Source organism: Nycticebus coucang, chromosome 3 (assembly GCF_027406575.1).
Source record: "Nycticebus coucang isolate mNycCou1 chromosome 3, mNycCou1.pri, whole genome shotgun sequence".
Classification (NCBI taxonomy): Eukaryota; Metazoa; Chordata; class Mammalia; order Primates; family Lorisidae; genus Nycticebus; species Nycticebus coucang.
In genome coordinates this window covers 97,014,091-97,031,446 of record NC_069782.1, presented here as the reverse complement: position 1 = coordinate 97,031,446, position 17,356 = coordinate 97,014,091, and the positions used below count along the sequence as shown (strand labels likewise).

Sequence of the window (17,356 nt, the reverse complement as noted above, 5' to 3'; positions counted from 1 at the left end):
ACATTGGATACTTTTTCTTCCATTATTGAGATACTTTATTAAGAAGAATATGTTCCAGCTCCATCCATGTAAACATGAAAGAGGTAAAGTCTCCATTTTTCTTTAAGGCTGCATAATATTCCATGGTGTAGATATACCACAATTTATTAATCCATTCGTGGATCGATGGGCACTTGGGCTTTTTCCATGACTTAGCAATTATGAATTGGGCTGCAATAAACATTCTGGTACAAATATCTTTGTTATAATGTGATTTTTGGTCTTCTGGGTGTATACCTAGTAGAGGAATTATAGGATTGAATGGCAGATCTATTTTTAGATCTCTAAGTGTTCTCCATACATCTTTCTAAAAGGAATGTATTAATTTGCATTCCCACCAGCAGTGTAGAAGTGTTCCCTTTTCTCCACATCCATGGCAACATCTCTGCTTGGGATTTTGTGATATGGGCTAATCTTATTGGAGTTAGATGGTATCTCAAGGTAGTTTTGATTTGCATTTCTCTGATGATTAAGGATGATGAGCATTTTTTCATATTTCTGTAGGCCGTGCGCCTGTCTTCTTCAGAGAAGTTTCTCTTCAAGTCCCTTGCCCAGCCTGCGATGGGATCCCTTGTTCTTTTCTTGCTTATACGTTTGAGTTCTCTGTGGATTCTGGTTATTAAACCTTTGTCGGAGACGTAACCTGTAAATATCTTCTCCCATTCTGAAGGGTGTCTGCTTGCTTTACTTACTGTGTTCTTGGCTGTGCAGAAGCTTTTTAGTTTGATCAGGTCCCAGTAGTGTATTTTTGAAGCTGCTTCAATTGCCCGGGGGGTCCTCCTCATGAAATACTCGCCCAGACTGATTTCTTCAAGAGCTTTCCCTGCACTCTCTTCTAGAATTTTTATAGTTTCATGTCTTAAGTCTAAATCTTTAATCCAGTGAGAGTCTATCTTAGTTAATGGTGAAAGGTGTGGGTCCAGTTTCAGTCTTTTAACGGTTGCCAGCCAGTTCACCCAGCACCATTTGTTAAATAGGGAATCTTTTCCCCACTGAATGTTTTTAATTGGCTTGTCAAAGATCAAATAATGGTAAGTAGCTGGACTCATCTCTTGGTTCTCTATTCTGTTCCAGACATCTACTTCTCTGTTTTTGTGCCAGTACCGTGCTGTTTTGATCACTATCGATTTATAGTATAGTCTGAGGTCTGGTAGTGTGATTCCTCCTGCTTTGTTTTTATTTATGAGTAATGTCTTGGCTATTCGAGGTTTTTTCTGATTCCATATAAAATGAAGTATTATTTTTTCAAGGTCTTTAAATGACAGTGGAGCTTTAATAGGGATTACATTAAAATTATATATTGCTTTGGGTAGTATGAACATTTTAACAATGTTGATTCTTCCTAGCCATGAGCATGGTATGTTTTTCCATTTGTTAACATCTTCAGCTATTTCTTTTCTTAGAGTTTCATAGTTCTCTTTATAGAGATCTTTCATGTCCTTTGTTAGATTAACTCCCAAATATTTCATCTTGTTTGGCACTACTGTGAATGGAATAGAGTCCTTAACTGTTTTTTCAGCTTGACTGTTGTTGGTATATATAAAGGCTACTGATTTAAAGAATGTTGATTTTGTAACCTGAGACACTGCTGTATTCCTTGATCACTTCTAAGTGTTTTGTAGTAGAATCCCTGGTGTTTTCCAGATATACGATTATATCATCTGCGAAGAGCGAAAGTTTGATCTCTTCTGACCCTATATAGATACCCTTGATCGCCTTTTCTTCCCTAATTGCGATGGCTAAAACTTCCATCACAATGTTAAAGAGCAGTGGAGACAATAGGCAGCCTTGTCTGGTTCCCGATCTGAGTGGAAATGATTTAATTTAACTCCATTCAATATGATATTGGCTGTGGGTTTGCTGTAAGATGGCCTCTATCAGTTTAAGAAATGTCCCTTCTATACCAATTTTCTTTGCTGTAAGATGGCCTCTGTCAGTTTAAGAAATGTCCCTTCTATACCAATTTTCTGATCATGAGGGATGCTGAATATTATCAAAAGCTTTTTCTGCATCAATTGAGAGAATCATATGGTCTTTGTTTTTTAATTTGTTTATGTGCTGAATTATACTTATCGATTTACGTATATTGAACCAGCCTTGAGACCCTGGGATAAAACCGACTTGGTCATGATGTATAATTTGTTTGATATGTTGCTGGATTCTGTTTGTTAGGATCTGGTTGAATATTTTTGCATCTATATTCATTAGTGATATTGGTCTATAATTTTCTTTTCTTGTTGGGTCTTTTCCTGGTTTGGGGATCAGGGTAATGTCTGCTTCGTAGAACGTGCTGGGTAGTCTTCCTTCTTTTTTTACATTTTGGAACAGGTTGAGTAATATAGGTACTAGTTCCTCTTTAAAGGTTTGGTAGAATTCTGACGTGAACCCATCTGGTCCCGGGCTTTTCTTTTTAGGGAGATTTTGTATGGTTGATGCTATTTTAGAACTTGATATGGGCCTGTTCAACATTTCCACTTGATTCTGGCTAAGTCTTGGAAGGTGACATACTTCCAAGTATTGGTCAATTTCCTTCAGATTTTCATATTTCTGAGAATAAAGTTTCTTGTAGTATTCATTAAGGATTTTTTGAATTTCTGAGGAGTCTATTGTTATTTCATCTTTGTCGTTTCTGATTGATGAAATTAGAGATTTTACTCTTTTTTTCGTGGTTATATTAGCCAGAGGTTTATGTATTTTATCGACCTTTTCAAAAAACCAACTTTTTGATTTATTGATCTGTTGTATAATTCTTTTCTTTTTAATTTCATTTAATTCTGCTCTAATTTTGGTTATTTCTTTTCTTCTGCTGGGTTTTGAGTTGGAATGTTCTTCCTTTTCCAGTTGCTTGAGATGTTAAGTTGTTAACTTCCTCTCTTTCCGTTCTCTTGAGGAAGGTTTGCAGTGCTATAAATTTCCCTCTTAAGACTGCCTTTGCGGTATCCCAGAGGTTCTGATAATTTGTGTCTTCATTGTCATTTTGTTCCAGAAATTTGGCAATTTCCTTCTTAATGTCATCTCTGACCCAGCTATCATTCAGCATAAGGTTATTTAACTTCCATGTTTTTGTATGCAGATTTCTGTTGTTACTGATTTCAACTTTTATTCCCTGGTGATCCAAGAAGATGCATGGAATAATTTCTATTCCTTTAAATTTACTGAGGTTAGACTTGTGACCTAAGATGTGATCGATTTTAGAATATGTTCTATGGGCTGATGAGAAGTATGTGTATTCAGTTTTGATGGGATGAAATGTTCTGTAGACATCTGCTAAATCCAAATGTTGCATGGTTAGGTTTAAATCTAAAATTTCTTTGCTAAGCTTCTTATTGGAGGATTGATCCAACACTGCCAAAGGAGTGTTGAAATCTCCGACTATTATGGAGCTGGAGGAAATCAAGTTGCTCATGTCTGTTAGAGTTTCTCTTATAAATTGAGGTGCATTCTGGTTAGGTGCATAAATATTCATAATTGAAATCTCGTCATATTGAGTATTATGAAGTGACCATTCTTATCCTTCCTTACTTTTGTTGGTGTAAAGCCTGTTCTGTCTGCAAATAGAATTGCAACACCTGCTTTTTTTCTGATTACCATTTGCATGAAATATGGATGACCATCCTTTCACTCTGAGTCTATATTTATCTTTTAAGGTAAGATGTGACTCTTGTATGCAGCAAATATCTGGCCTGAGTTTTTGTATCCAGTCAGCTAAAGTTTTGTATCTTTAGAGGACGGTTTAATCCGTTCACATTAATGGAGAATATTGATAAGTCTGGTAAAATTTTGGGTATTGAGTTTTTTGAAAGTCCAGTGGACATTTTTAATCCTTTGGCACTGTGGAAGTTGGAGTTTGATCAAAAGTTTCTGAGCGAGTTTACTTTTGTGGTAGAGGATTGGGTTTGTCATTATAGAGGATAGGTCTGAGAATATCCTGAAAAGCTGGTTTGGTTAGGACAAATTTCTTCAACATATGAATGTCATTAAAGTATTTAATTTCTCCATCATAAATGAAACTCAGTTTAGCTGGATACAGGATTCTGGGTTGAAAGTTATTTTGTTTTAGGAGATTAAAAGTCAATGACCACCCTCTTCTGGCTTGAAAAGTTTCAGCAGAGAGATCTGCAGTCATTCTAATATTCTTCCCTTTGTAGGTAATGGATTTCTTACGTCTGGCTGCTTTCAGAATTTTCTCCTTCATATTAACTTTAGTGAAGTTAATTATGATATGCCTCGGGGATGTCTTATTGGGATTGAGTCGTGCTGGGGTTCTGAAGCTGTCCGCTATCTGAATTTCAGAATCTCTTGGCATGTCTGGAAAATTCTCTTTCATAATTTCATGGAGAAGGGCCTCAGTGCCTTGTGAGGCCACTTCATCACTTTCAGGGATTCCAAAGAGGCGGATATTAGCCTTGTTTGAATTAGCCCAGAGCTCTCTGAGAGAATGATCCCTTTTTGTTCTCCATTTCTCTTCCTCTTTGAGAGTTTGGGAGCATTCAAAGCTTTGTCTTCAATGTCAGAAATTCTTTCTTCTGCTTGCTCTACTCTGTTACTGAGGGATTCTACTGTATTTTTCAGATCTTTGAAGGCTGTAAATTCTTGCTTCAGTGCATGAAAATCTTTGGTGGTTTTGTCTTTAAATTCATTAAATTCTTGAGACAACTTTTGAATTTCTCCTCGAATTTCTAATTCTGACTTTTGAATTGCTCTTGGAATTTCTAATTACAAATTTTCCTCCATTTTATTAATCTTGTTTGCAATCCAAATTCTGAATTCGATTTCTGACATCTCGGCCAGCTATTTATGAATGGGATCTTCAGTTACATCTGCCATATCTTTCCTTGGTGGGGTTGATCTATTCTGGTTATTCATGTTACCAGAGTTTTTCTGCTGATTCCGCCCCATGATTGTTTTACACTGTTTGATTTTTCCCCTGGAGCTTTGTCAAGGACCCGTATAGTGCTATGGCCTAAGACACTGGGGCCCTGTTTGGTGTGGTGGGGTAAGTGGTTCTGTCTTGTTTTCAGCTGGTCTCTCTCCAACCCTAGTGAAACAGTTACTCTGGGTTGAAGTCTCAGCTGTGGAGAAATACCAGCAATTAAGTCACCCCACTCCTACAGGCAACAATTGGAAAAGGAAAATCAAACCTTCCTACAACCACACACCCAGAGCACCACTTGAATAGTCCTCGGGCGATTGGCTCAGTTCAAAAGGTCCAAATCAGTTGTTGTCTTAGTCAGCACCTGTCTCAGGTGGGAGAGCTTAAAAGGTCTCTGGCAACTGGATCGCAGGGGTCTGTTGACAACTCAAATATTTTGAACTCTGCTCGTTTGTTTGTGGGGCACTCTGAGCTGTTCTTATGGGGTAGGGAACTCCCATTCGCTTGGTGATGGATTTTTGTACCTTTTGTTTGTAGCCTTGGGATTGCAGCTCGTCTCAGAGGGGTTGATGTGCATTCTTCAACCTTCTGTCTTGGTGCAGCTCTAATCCACCAGGTTACTTGCTAAATTTCTGTCCTTTAACTCTCCTTCCTGACAGGAGCCTCTGTGGAAAGCTGGCTTTAGTCAGCCATCTTGTCTCCGCCTCTGAAAATAGTTTCTTTGGAGTCGATGCTTGCCTCAGCAGGGAAGATGAGCAATAATCTATCTCATCTCTCAGCTCGGCTCCCCTCCTACAGCTTTGGTGGATTCTTTCTGGTCGTTACCTCTCCCTCCCGACTGGGGTTTCTATTGAGAACTGGCTCCAATCAGCCATCGTCCCCCATGCCCCCTTGTTCTAATAGCCTGGAGGTGTGGGCAGCGCATTGCTGTGTCCAGGGGCATGAGGCTGGGCTGCTTGGGCTTCTAGTGCAGCCGGTTCGCTGCCATCTGCCCAACTTCAGCACCTAGCGGGCAAGGAGAGCTAGAGTCTTGATTCTAGGTGATACTGGAGGCCAGCAAGGCAAGAGGACCTGGGGAGTGAGTGCTCACTGGCCCACAGAGTACCTGCTGTGCACCCATGCTAAAGGAGGAGGAGGGACAGACCTGTCGTGGTCTGGTGCCAGCCCTGGGTTTATTTCTGTTTTGAGAGGCAGATTCTGTCTTGGTGAAGCAGTTAGAAACCTTCAAGATGGAATAAAATGCAATATTTAATTTCAGAGGTTCAGACTGAGGGCAGAGGCAGGTGGGGCTGTGGCGGCTGGAATGCTCAGAGCAGGCTTGAGAATAGTGGGGGCTCGTCCTGCTCCAGGCCAGGTGGATGGGAAGGGCATTCCAGGTAGCAGAAATAGAATGGGTAAAGGTGCAGAAGAAAGAGTGAGGTGGGGGATGGCTGGACTTGGCTGTGGTGAAAGGGGTGAAGGTGGTGGGAATTGGGTATTGCAGTTCCTGTCCCAGCTCAGACCTGTGTGATTTGGGGTAGTTACTGATCCTTGCCAAGCCTCATCTGCAAAATAGAATGGATGTCCCTCCTTCTTCATAGGGCTGCCAGGAGAGTGCGTTAGAGTCTAATCATTAGATCAGGGTGTGTCATGCTTACACATGACACACGGTGGCCCTGCACCCCCCTGTATGGTCAGCCTGGGGGAAGCTCTCCAGCCATGCCTCAGTGGGCCTTTTTCTGACAGCCCAGCGGAGAGTAGAACTTTGGGACAGCCACCATGGACACTGCGCGGACTGCTGTGAAGCCAGGCACACAAGAGGTTAGAGACACCTCAAGCGCCCAGGGCCTAGGTTGCCTTTTCCTGGTCCCCTTCTATTTTAGGTCTCAGTCCAATGGATGAGGAGGCCTTGTCTGGCCCCACCGCAGCTAATGACAGCCTAGCCTGCCAGGCTGCTTAAAAACAGCTCCCCTATTTTGATCAACAGGAGGCGGCCAACCCATCTTCTTCCCCAGGCCGTGCGAACAGGGGATATTGTGAGGAAATCAAGGCCTCAGTAGGAAGATGGGCCATTGTCTCAAATCACAGATGTACCATCCGGCAGAATGTGCCCACAGAACCTCCTGGGGTGGAGGGGACAGGCGTTAACCTTTACCCATGGTCTGAATTTAGAGATAATTCTACCCTTGCCAGTAGGGCTTGGCAGGAGTCACTCCACCTCCACCCCATAGAATCTCCCTCAGACCTACTCTTTGCCGTGTCTCTCAGAACAGGTGTCCCCATGGGAGTGGGTCACAGAGAAGAGGATAGTGCTGGTGTGGCCGAGTCCAGGGCTGAGAGGTTCCCATTCCCACAGTCATTGCCTCTGACCTCTTTAATCAAAAGTAGTTTAAGATGGTTCTTGCCCAGTGGAACTGTGGGTGATTTCCTTTCCTTCTTTCTAAGAAAATGTTTTTAAATTGGCTAAAGGCCTTTGGTTGGAGGCAGAGAAAGGATGGAAGCAGCCTCAGGGCTGGGGTGGTGAATGCAGGCGTCATGTACTGTCCTTGGAAATAGGTGGGATCGGGTTGTATTGGCCATGGCTTGTATTTAGGTAAAATACTTTTTATTTTTTTATTTTTTGCCTGCTTCCTAATTTATAAGCAAAATTGATTTTTTCTTTTTTGAGACAGAGTCTCATTATGTCACCCTCAGTAGAGTGCCATGGCGTCATAGTTAACGGCAACCTCTTATCTCTTGGTTTTAAGCGTTGCTCTTGCCTCAGCCTCCCAAAAAGCTGGGACTACAGGTGCCACAACGCCCGGCTATTTTTTTTTTCTTCCTGTTGCAGTTGTCTGGGTTCGAACCCCCCTGCCTCAATGTATGTGGCTGGCGCCCTAACCACTGAGCGTGGGCGCCAAGCCAAAATTGATTTTTTCTTTTTTGAGCCCATTACTTGGTTAATTCTTGAAACAGCAGACGTCCCACTTGCACCTGCCCCTGCCCCAGACATTCTCCTGCAGTAGCACCGGAAGCCTTCACTGGCCTCTTTGCAGGGTCAGATCTTGGCTCAGCTTCCATGCTCCCTCTAGGCTTCCCTCCACCCTCCTTCCCCAATGCCATTAGCTCCTCTCGCTCTGTCTGCCCTGGCCAGGAGTGCCTTAGGAACACAGCTCGTTCTTTAGCCCCTTTCTGCCCTTCACACACCCTTTCTACCTTTTGCCTCTCCAGGCTATCTGACTGTTCCTAGCTCACCTCAGATAGCACCTTCTTTCTCATGCCCTCCCTGACCTGGGGACTTGCCCTTCCCCTATCCAGAAGTCCAACTGCTCTGGCTGCTTCCAAATGACCTTGTGCCTCCCTCTCCAGACCACAAGCATCTTGGAGGCAGGGCCTGTGCATGGTTCATCTTTGCGTGCCCAGCATGCGGCTTGGTGATAGGCAGGTGTGGCTTTCCCCTCCCTGTTGGATGAATGAATAGACTGGTATGCCTCTTCATGGTTTACAGGTGCCTTCTGCACTTGGCTTTGCTGGGAAGTCCAACCTCCATAGATGTGGGACTGAGAGTTTAAACAGCAGAGCTAGACTAGAATCCAACGTGGATTCTGTCTCCCAGGAAGTCAGAGCACTGTCTTGGCCCCCTCATCCCTCCTAGGCACAGCCTGCTATCAGCCTTCCATTCTTGCCCTGTCTCTGAGGCCCCCTTGCATATTGCCTTCCACTCCGAGACCCTGGCAGTGAAGACAGCAGAGGCTCTGAAAGCAGAAGTGGGAGGTTTGGGACCATAGGCCTTCTGTAGTCCCCACCCCAGCTTTGATTCTTGGGACTATGGCTGTGCTACATCTGGGCCAGGGGACCATCCCAAAGTGGCTGAGGAAGAGACGCATATGGACCAGCGCTGTGTGCCTGAGAGGGAAGGCTCCCAGCTGCTGCCCAGCTGTTAGGAGACCAGCCCTTCCTGCCTCCCCAAGGCTTGGGGCTTGTTGTGCCCTCCCACGGATGTCTGTGGCGCCTGTGTGTCCCTGTGCCACATCCTCTTCTGGGAGCAGAGAGAGCTGTCAGGGGCCTGGGCAGAGGCCTGGGGGGTGGGCGGGCAGCACATCTATGATGGGTTAGAGGAGCAAAGGCAGGCGTGGTGGCAGAGTGCCCTACAGGACAGCCTGGCTCTGTGCGTCCCTGGCCTGTCCCTGGTCTGTCCCTTGTAACCTCCACACTCTGAGGAGAGCCGTGAAGAGATCTTTTTTAAGTCTCTATCCTTTAGAGCATAAATCTTCCACGAATCTTCTGTTAACAGGTCACTTCCACCCCCAAATCTTCAATGGCTCCCCAGGGCTGAAGCCATGGTGCTCAACTCTGGACATGGAGGGTCACCCAGAGAGCTTTTAACAATCCCCATGCCTAGACCCCAGCCACCTGCCAAGATTCTCATTTGATTGGTTTGGGGCGGGGCCCAGGCACTTGTATCTTAAAGTCCTCATGGTTCTCATGGATGGCAAGGTTGTGCACCACTGACCAAGATAAACTTCATGGGCAGCACAGGCAGGTTCCATAATTGGGTCCCAGCTCAGTCTCTCTTCTCGTTCCTCCTCTTCCTCCCTCCAGCCAGGCCAGCCCCTCCATAGCTTCTACCTACACACTGGGCACCATCATCATTTCTGCGGTATCACCGCCTGTTGCATGATCTTCACGGCCCAGCTCACACCCTCTGGGACATGTATCTTTAGTTGATTTTGTGGCCACTGCCTCCCTAGCAGGTGGCCTGGTGCCACAGCAGGTGCTTGGGACTGCCTGCTGCCCCTTGACCTGGGGGCCTTTCTCCTGCTGTGAGTGCTGGGATCTGAGGGTGGTATGCATTCCACTTCCATATGTGGTACCAGACCTTTGAGAAACAGGCAAGGAAGTCACTTAGGGACCAGGTGGCCTCACAAGCCAAAGTGGAGTTTCTCCCCTCACCATGGGAGCTGAACTCGCCCACCTAGTGAGCCCAAGCAGAGGGAGGCGGGAGGAGGTCAGAGGGAGGTGGATCTGAGAGCTTAGCCTTGCCCCACTGCCACCAGCCCCATCCAGGCACTGGTCAGACACTGGTCAGCCCTTGGGCCCCTCCCAGGAGGATGGGGGAAGAGATGTCCCCTCTGGGGCTGCCAGGAGTTGGCAGCAGGCATCCTCCCTAGGGGCTGGAGCTGGGCGTTGTTCCTGCTACCAAGAGGGCCTCTGCACACCCGGGGCACCATGGAGGGTATCTATATGGAGCCTCGCTGTGGATGGCCTGTTCTCGCCTGGCCACCCCTCAAAACGGGGTGCTGGTTATGATTTCACAGTGGGGAAATGAAGGCCAGGTGGCCTGCCACGCCTCTCTGTCTTCCCCACGGCTGAGTGGGGGCCGCCCTGGCCTTTGCTCTAGGTGGCAGGGTGTGCGTGTTTGTGCACCGCACTTAACCCACCCTTCCCCTCCCTCTAGGCCAAGGCAGCCAAAGAGGAGCAGGAAATGCGGCGGCTGCAGCTGCGGAGCCTGCAGTACCTGGAGCGCTACACCTACCTGATCCTCGTCAACGCTTACCTCCACCTGGAGCGGGCTGGCTCCTGGCAGGTGCCCTTCAGTGCCTGGATGCGGGAGGTGAGAGTGGAAGGCTCAGGTTGGGGGCCCCACAGGACAGTGGTCATATGGGTGGGGCTGGTCCCTGTGCATTGCCACAGGCTCCCCTGTTGGTGAGAAGAGTTCTCACCTCCCATTCTGCAGGAAGCTTCCAGATGGTTGAGATTTTGTCTCATTTGACTTGGGTCTCCAGCATGGTGTCTGCTCTTGGTAGGCAGTGGATAGTGGATAAGCAGAAGGCTGTGGGGGCATTTAATGAGATACATGCAGTGCTGTCGGCTGGACCTCCTGCTAGGCAGGTCTCTGGGAGACTGAGAAAGGGCAGAGCACAAAAGGAAGAACAGCCGAAGTCCTCCCCTTGCCCAGGAGGGGGCTGAGAATGGAGAGGTTAGGTGATGGGTTCAAGGTTGCCGTTAGAGCTGGTGGTTGGCTCCAAAGCCTAAGTGGCCTAAGTTGCCACTCTTGTCATTCAAAGTCCAGAGTCCCTTTCTGCTTGGCCTCCTGGCTCTTCCTCCACGTGGCTGTTTTTAGAGGCAAAGCTGCCACCTTGGCTCCTCTGGGTCAGATGAGAGGCCCCCTTCTTTTCTTGGTGAGGGGCCTTAATTATCCCTCTGCCAACAAACAGGCCCCTCCTGACCTCACTGGTGGGTCCTGGTGGTTCTAACATGGAGTCGAGGCTGGAATTAGCTCCTGTGAAGTGGGTGGGTAGAGAACAGAGCCAGTGGCCCAGCCAGAGTGGGCATGGGAAGAGCACAGGGGCTGGGCAGGTGTGCAGGTGGACTGAACTGTGAGGGGGCAGGGGACCCACTACAGTGCCCAGTGGGAGGAAGGGAAATGCAGAGAACCCTCTGGTGGGCAGGCCTTAGGATGTCAGGGTGGGGGAAGCATTTGAAATGCCCCCTGGTGCAGGGTATTGAGTCAGGAGACCTGGTGGGGGATACACCTAGGGTGTATCACGTGTATACCTGGGGTGTAACACAACCTGGGGGGTTGTGTTAGACTGTTCTCTTGAGCAGGCCTGGGCTTAGCTTCCTCTTTGAGCCTCTGAAGAGGGGTGCACGTGGGGGATCAAGGGCATTTCCTGCTCGGGTTCTGCTTAGAGAATGGAAATTTGGGGAGTTTGAGAGGGAGGAAGCTTAGTCCCTTTGCTCAGCTGAATCTGGGGCAGAAGTTGTCCTGGCAGAAGTGTGAGCTCCAGCCTGGGGGGGGTTCCTCAGCCCCTCTTCTGGGATTGAGTGGAGGGTAGGGCATGAGGGTTTCCCTGGGAACCAGAAGGGGTTCACCTATCCCCTTGATCTAGGTGGAGGCTGTATCCTACCCATCTTCCAGGGTGGTGGTGGGGAGAGAAGGGCTGATGGTCAGGTGGTTTGAGTCTGGTGCCAGAGCCTGGACTTCTGGACAGCATGTCTGAGCACCTGGGAGGCCCCAGCTAAGCTGACCCCGCCGGGGCAGAGGCTGATAGCCCAGACTCACAGGCAGGGAACTCCTATTTGCAGTTCGTGCTACTTTCTCTAGCCCTCCTGCGGGCCCAGCTGTAGCATCCATGTGGCCGGGCCTATGCACCTGAGTGTCTGCACGGAAGCCTGGGGTGCATGGGGCCCAGCGGGGTGCCAGCGTCTCGCGCTGTCTCTGTGTGGAGTGTTCAGTGTCTGCTGATTGCTTCTGTGCTATGGAGCCCTCCTTGAGACAGTCCCATGAGGTGGAGACTGTTTTCCCTGCTATAAGGAAATGAAGCCCAGATAGGTTACTGTAAGTCAAAGTGCAAACTTGACCAGATCACTGAGCTGGTGGAAGGAAGGCCCTAGACTCACCCATGTGCTTACAGCCCAGGAGGGGAGGACAGCAGGATCAATGGTGCCCTCCCTTCCCTGAGTCACTGCCCCCACCTCTGTTGTCTTTCCCAGGTGGCATCGAAAGCTGGTGTCTATGAGCTTCTCAATCAGCTGGGCTTCCCTGAGCTGGAGAGCGTGGAAGACCAGCCCTTCTCGAGGCTGCGCTGCAGGTGGCAGGAGCAGAGCCAATGCCCTGAGCCCTCTGCCTCCGGAGACTTGCTGTAGGGGCCTCTCCCTGGCCCCTCCCGAGGGACCTGTGCAGGCTGGGAGTGTCAGAGGTGCTTTTTAGTGGGAGGGGCCCTGGGGCATGCTGGCCTTGAGGAAACCATTCCCCTACTTCCTAGAGAGACTGGGGTGGGGCTGGGAGCCTTTTTGGAAAGAGCTTTTTATAGGACATTGAGACAGCACAGTCATACCCTGAAACCACAGAAGCATGTGGATGCCTCCAGGGAGGCCCCAGCGTGCACCTTACAGACAGGCTGGCATTTAGCCTCCGAGGAGCTCACTGCCCAGTTGCCAAACAGAGCTCCTCACCTCTTCTGTCCCCTTAACCTTTCCTCATTGGCCTGGCAGCCCCTGGCTTTTGGAGCCAGCCTGGCCACTGTTGGATGCATGCCCTGCCCCCATCGCCTCTCCCCTCCATCGCCTTCCCCCTTCCTACTGGTGGAGCACTGCCCTCAGGCCCCTGCCTGCCTGGACTAGGTGGGAGCAGTGCTCTGGGTGAATTTATTACTTTAAAGGACAAATCTGTGTGGCTTTGTACGTCTGGGCAAGGCCCTTGTCTCTTCTTCCTTTCCTTTCCCCTTGCCCTGTAGCTGGCAGGATGATGGCGGTTTCCCAAGTAGCTGGAACTATCTGGTTTCCCAAGTAGCTGGAGTTTCTCTTGGGGAGAAGAGGGTTTCTAGAAGGCAAGCGCAGCACAGTGGAAGAGAGCTGTTCTCTGCCCGGGAATCTGGGTGGAAGGTACTAAGGGGGCCCAAGCCTGGGGGTGCAGGTCCCTCTGCTCCCCCACCCCAGCCTCAGCAGCCCAGCTCAGATCCCCCAAAGAGTGCCGGATCAAGGGCAGTTGCTGCATTGCCTCATAGACAATGGAGTGTGCAAGAGTGGGCCAAGATTGGTGTGAGGGGGTCACCTGGATTCAGGCCATCCTTGGTGAGGGTCTTTGAGCCACCTCTCAGTGGATGCAGAAAGGGTCAGACTGCTGAGCTAGAGATGTTGGCATCCACACTGTCCACACAGTGGGAAGGCTGCTCAGAGAGGTAGCAGAGAAGTGCTGCCTTTGAGTTGAGCCTTGCAGCTCTTCCAGCTGGGAGAACAGTGAGGAGACTTTTCCCCTTTGCCTGGCTCGTTGTGGCCAGGGGAGCCTCTCCCTGTTTGAGCACATGCACTTCTGCAGAAAACAATGGATATGGTCACTGGTCATGATATTTGAAAAAGGGGAAAAGAGGTCAGAGTTATTCACATCTGCCCAGTATTGGCTGAATTCTTTTGCAGAACTACTGTATGTCTGTTCACTACATTTTTCAGGTTTGTTATTGTTTTTACTTTTATTTTTGCATGTATTAAAAGTTTTAATTTTTTTGCAGACAAGGTCTAGATGGGGAGTCAGAGGTCAGGGCTGAACTGGGAGGGATCCTTTGTGTTCTCATGGTTAGCCCTGACATTCAGCTGTGCTGGGACCACTGGCTGATCACCTCACCTCGCTGCCTCAGTTTCCCCATCTGTAAAATGGGAGATAATAATTGCCTACCTACCTCACAGGGGTGTTGTGAGGATTCATTTGTGTGTGTGTGTGTTGTTTTTTTTGTACAGAGCTATTAAGCATTAAAAACAGCTAAATGTAAAGTGCACCTGGCTGCTGACTTGTCTTCAGTGTGAGGCAGACCCTTCTAGAACTGACGCAACGGGCTAGGGTAGGTGGGCAAAGGAAATCGAGAGCACCTGCCCCAGCACTTTGGATTTCTAGAGAACGTGGGCTTTTGCAGACATTTATTTCCTTGTCTCCTCCCCAGCCGTGCCTTACCTTTTCACACTGGCTGCCCCTCCTGGAAGGAGGCAACATCACAGGCTAATTCTCACTAAAGTATGAAGGACTGGTGTATCTAGGGAAAGTGTATGGAGCAGAGTGAAATTTGGGGTCTCTGCAGGAGGGTGGACCTCACTCTTCACTCTCTCCTCTAACTCCTGTGGGCACCACCTGGCCCCCGGTTGATTGAACACACTGTTGAGATATTGGCACATGTAGAGGCAGTGGGGAGGGTGAGGTAGAGAAAGCACTAACTCTAGGTCTCTCCCTAGACTCTTGCAGGATTAGGGCACCCTCTGGGTTGTCATCTCAGGTCAGATGAGGGTGGTCAGAGTGGAACCCAGAGGGGTTGTACCCAGCCCAGGAGAGAAGCCCTCCTGGGTCGTTTCCCAAGCCCAGCAGGTGTAGAATTGTCTCCCCTGGTCCAAGGATGCTCCACGTGGCCCTGAACACAAGTCTAGAGCTATGTGCACTGACATGTGTTGGGGAGGCTCTGCCTGAGATGGGGGCCCCTGGGCGGGGATATAGAGGCTGAGTGACCGTGCCCACGTTTATATCCCCAAGTTCTTCCAAGCCTGTTCTGGCGTGTGAAGGGCATCTAGCACTTACACAAACAGGACTGACTCACATTTCAGTAGCTCCAGCCTGTCAGCAATATTTCAACCCTCCAATTAAATAAGTTAATACAGCACAGGAAAGGAAATGATCCACAGAGTGAAGAGACAGCCTGTGGAACAGGGGGAGATATTTAAAAACCACTATCTAGTAAGGGTTAATATCCAACACATATAAGAAACTTAAACCACTCACTCGTGAAAGAACAAATAATTAAAAAATGGGCAAAGCGCTTGAATAGATATTTCTCAAAGGAAAACATACAAATGGCCGACAGGTATATGAAAAAATGCTCAGTATTGTGAATTATCAGGGAAATACAAATGGAAACCACAGTGAGGTATCTCCTTACACTTCCAGGATGACTTTGATCAAAAAGAGAAAAGGTAAGTGATAGGATAGAAAAAAAGAGAACCCTTGAACACCGTCGGGGGTACTGTAAACTACTACGGCCATTCTGGAAAACAGCAAGAATAGGATTACCCCGTGATTCAGAAATCCCATTGCTGGGTAGGTGTACATCTGAAGGATAGGGAATCAGTATATTGAAAAGATCTGCATGCCCATGTTTATTGCAGCACCTCTCACAATAGCCAAGGTTTGGAATAAACGTAAATTGTACGTGAAGGGATGAATGGATAAGAAAAGGTGGTATATAGGGCGGCGCCTGTGGCTCCGTGAGTAGGCGCCGGCCCCATATGCCGAGGGGCTGCAGCCCAGCCCCGGCCAAACTGCAACAGAAAAATGGCCGGGCGTTGTGGCGGGCGCCTGTAGTCCAGGCTACTCGGGAGGCTGAGGCAAGAGAATCATGTAAGCCCAAGAGCTGGAGGTTGCTGTGAGCTGTGTGACGCCACGGCACTCTACCGAGGGCGGTAAAGTGAGACTCTGTCTCTACAAAAAAAAAAAAAAAAAGGAAAATATATATATATACATAATGGAATACTATTCAGCCCTAAAAAGAAGGAAATCTTGTCATTTGCAACATGGATGAACCCGGAGGATGTTATGGTAAGTAAAATGAACCAAGCACAGAAAGACAAATATGTTGTTTAGAATATTACATCCTCATTTATAAGTGAAATATGTTTGTAATTTCCCTTAAAAATAAAAGCCTGATACTTTCAATAATTACTAAAAAAAGACAAATACAACATAATCTCACTTTTATGTGGATTATTTAAAAAGTTGAACTCATGGCAATTACCAGAGGCAGGGGAGGGGAGTGGGGAATTGGGGAGATATTGGTCAAAGATCACAAAACTTTAGTTAGGAGGAATAAATTCAAGACATCTATTGTGTATCATTTTGAGTACAGTTACTAGCAATATACTGCATATTTGAAAATTGTTAAGAGAATAGATTTTAAGTGTTCTCACCACAAGAAAACAGTACGTATGTGAGGTAATACACATGTTAATAGCTTGATTTAGGCTGGGTAGAGTGGCTTACACCTCTAATCCAGTGCTTTGGGAGTCCAAGGCAAGAGAATTGCTTGAGGCCAGTATTTTGAGGCCAGCATGGACAAAGCAAGATCTTGTCTGTACAAAAAAATTGAAAAATTAGAGGGGTTGAGCCCAGGAGTTTGAGGCTGCAGTGAGCTATGATGATGCCACCACACTCTAGCCTAGGTGACAGATTAAGACCTTGGGCCTGGGAGGAGGTGGGAGGCCTGTTGCATCCGGGGTAGGGCCACTGCACTCTAGGAAAGCAAACGACCCTGAGGGCCTGAGTTCTCAACCCTTCATCCCTTGGCCAGACACCAGAACTGGCCATACCCTGTGGGAGGGGTCCTCAAGAGGGCCTTTGCTTTTTCTGCTTGTTATAAGAACTGACTTAGGGTGAGCAGGAAGAATAAAGCTATTAATCCAGGTATTTATTGCCTGCTTGATCCTTCCCTGCAGTGACCAGTACAGAGACCCCCAGCTTTATCTGCAGGACAGACAAACTCATACATTTTAATGAGTTTTATCTTACAGAAAGTTGTTCATCTTTTATTCACTCAAGTAAGACATGATCGTATGTTAGTTGTGGAAATTCAACTAATATCTTTATCCTCCCCTGTTTGCAGTCACACTGATTATAAAAGGTACCTTTGTGACCAGAGCAGTCCCATGCTGGGGTTGGGCTTTTCTCGTGGCTGTGTGGTCCCTGGCTGTGTGGCTCCCCACCTGCTCCTCTGCCCCCCTAATGCTGGTGTGATGCCCTCGATGCTCAGCCAGAGGTTTGAGCATCCACTCGACCCCTGGCATGCTGTGCAGCTGCTCAAGAGAGCTTGAGGGAGTCACGTTGCCTGTTTTGAGTTTCAATGTCCTTAACTGTAAATGGGGTCACAATTCTTAATTGTAGGGAGAGTGTAAGGATCAGAGCTAATGCTTGGGAAGGGCCTAGTGTCAGCCTCACACCAGCAGGCCCTCACTGCA

General features: G+C 47.8%; 1 protein-coding gene across 9 annotated transcripts in view; it reads left to right on the top strand.

Annotated features, from left to right (window-relative positions):
* PALD1 (phosphatase domain containing paladin 1) overlaps nt 1-17,356 on the top strand; it is a 361,757-nt gene that overhangs the window by 101,463 nt on the left and 242,938 nt on the right. For 8 of the 9 annotated variants that reach the window (XM_053582750.1, XM_053582753.1, XM_053582751.1 and 5 more), the window contains 2 exons: nt 10,329-10,484; nt 12,368-14,137. In XM_053582750.1, the coding sequence (XP_053438725.1) occupies nt 10,329-10,484; nt 12,368-12,520 (309 nt within the window). In that variant the 3' untranslated portion in view covers nt 12,521-14,137. Of the gene's footprint in view, nt 1-10,328; nt 10,485-12,367; nt 14,138-17,356 lie in introns of those variants that run through there. The other variant, XR_008378710.1, reaches the window with a different exon arrangement.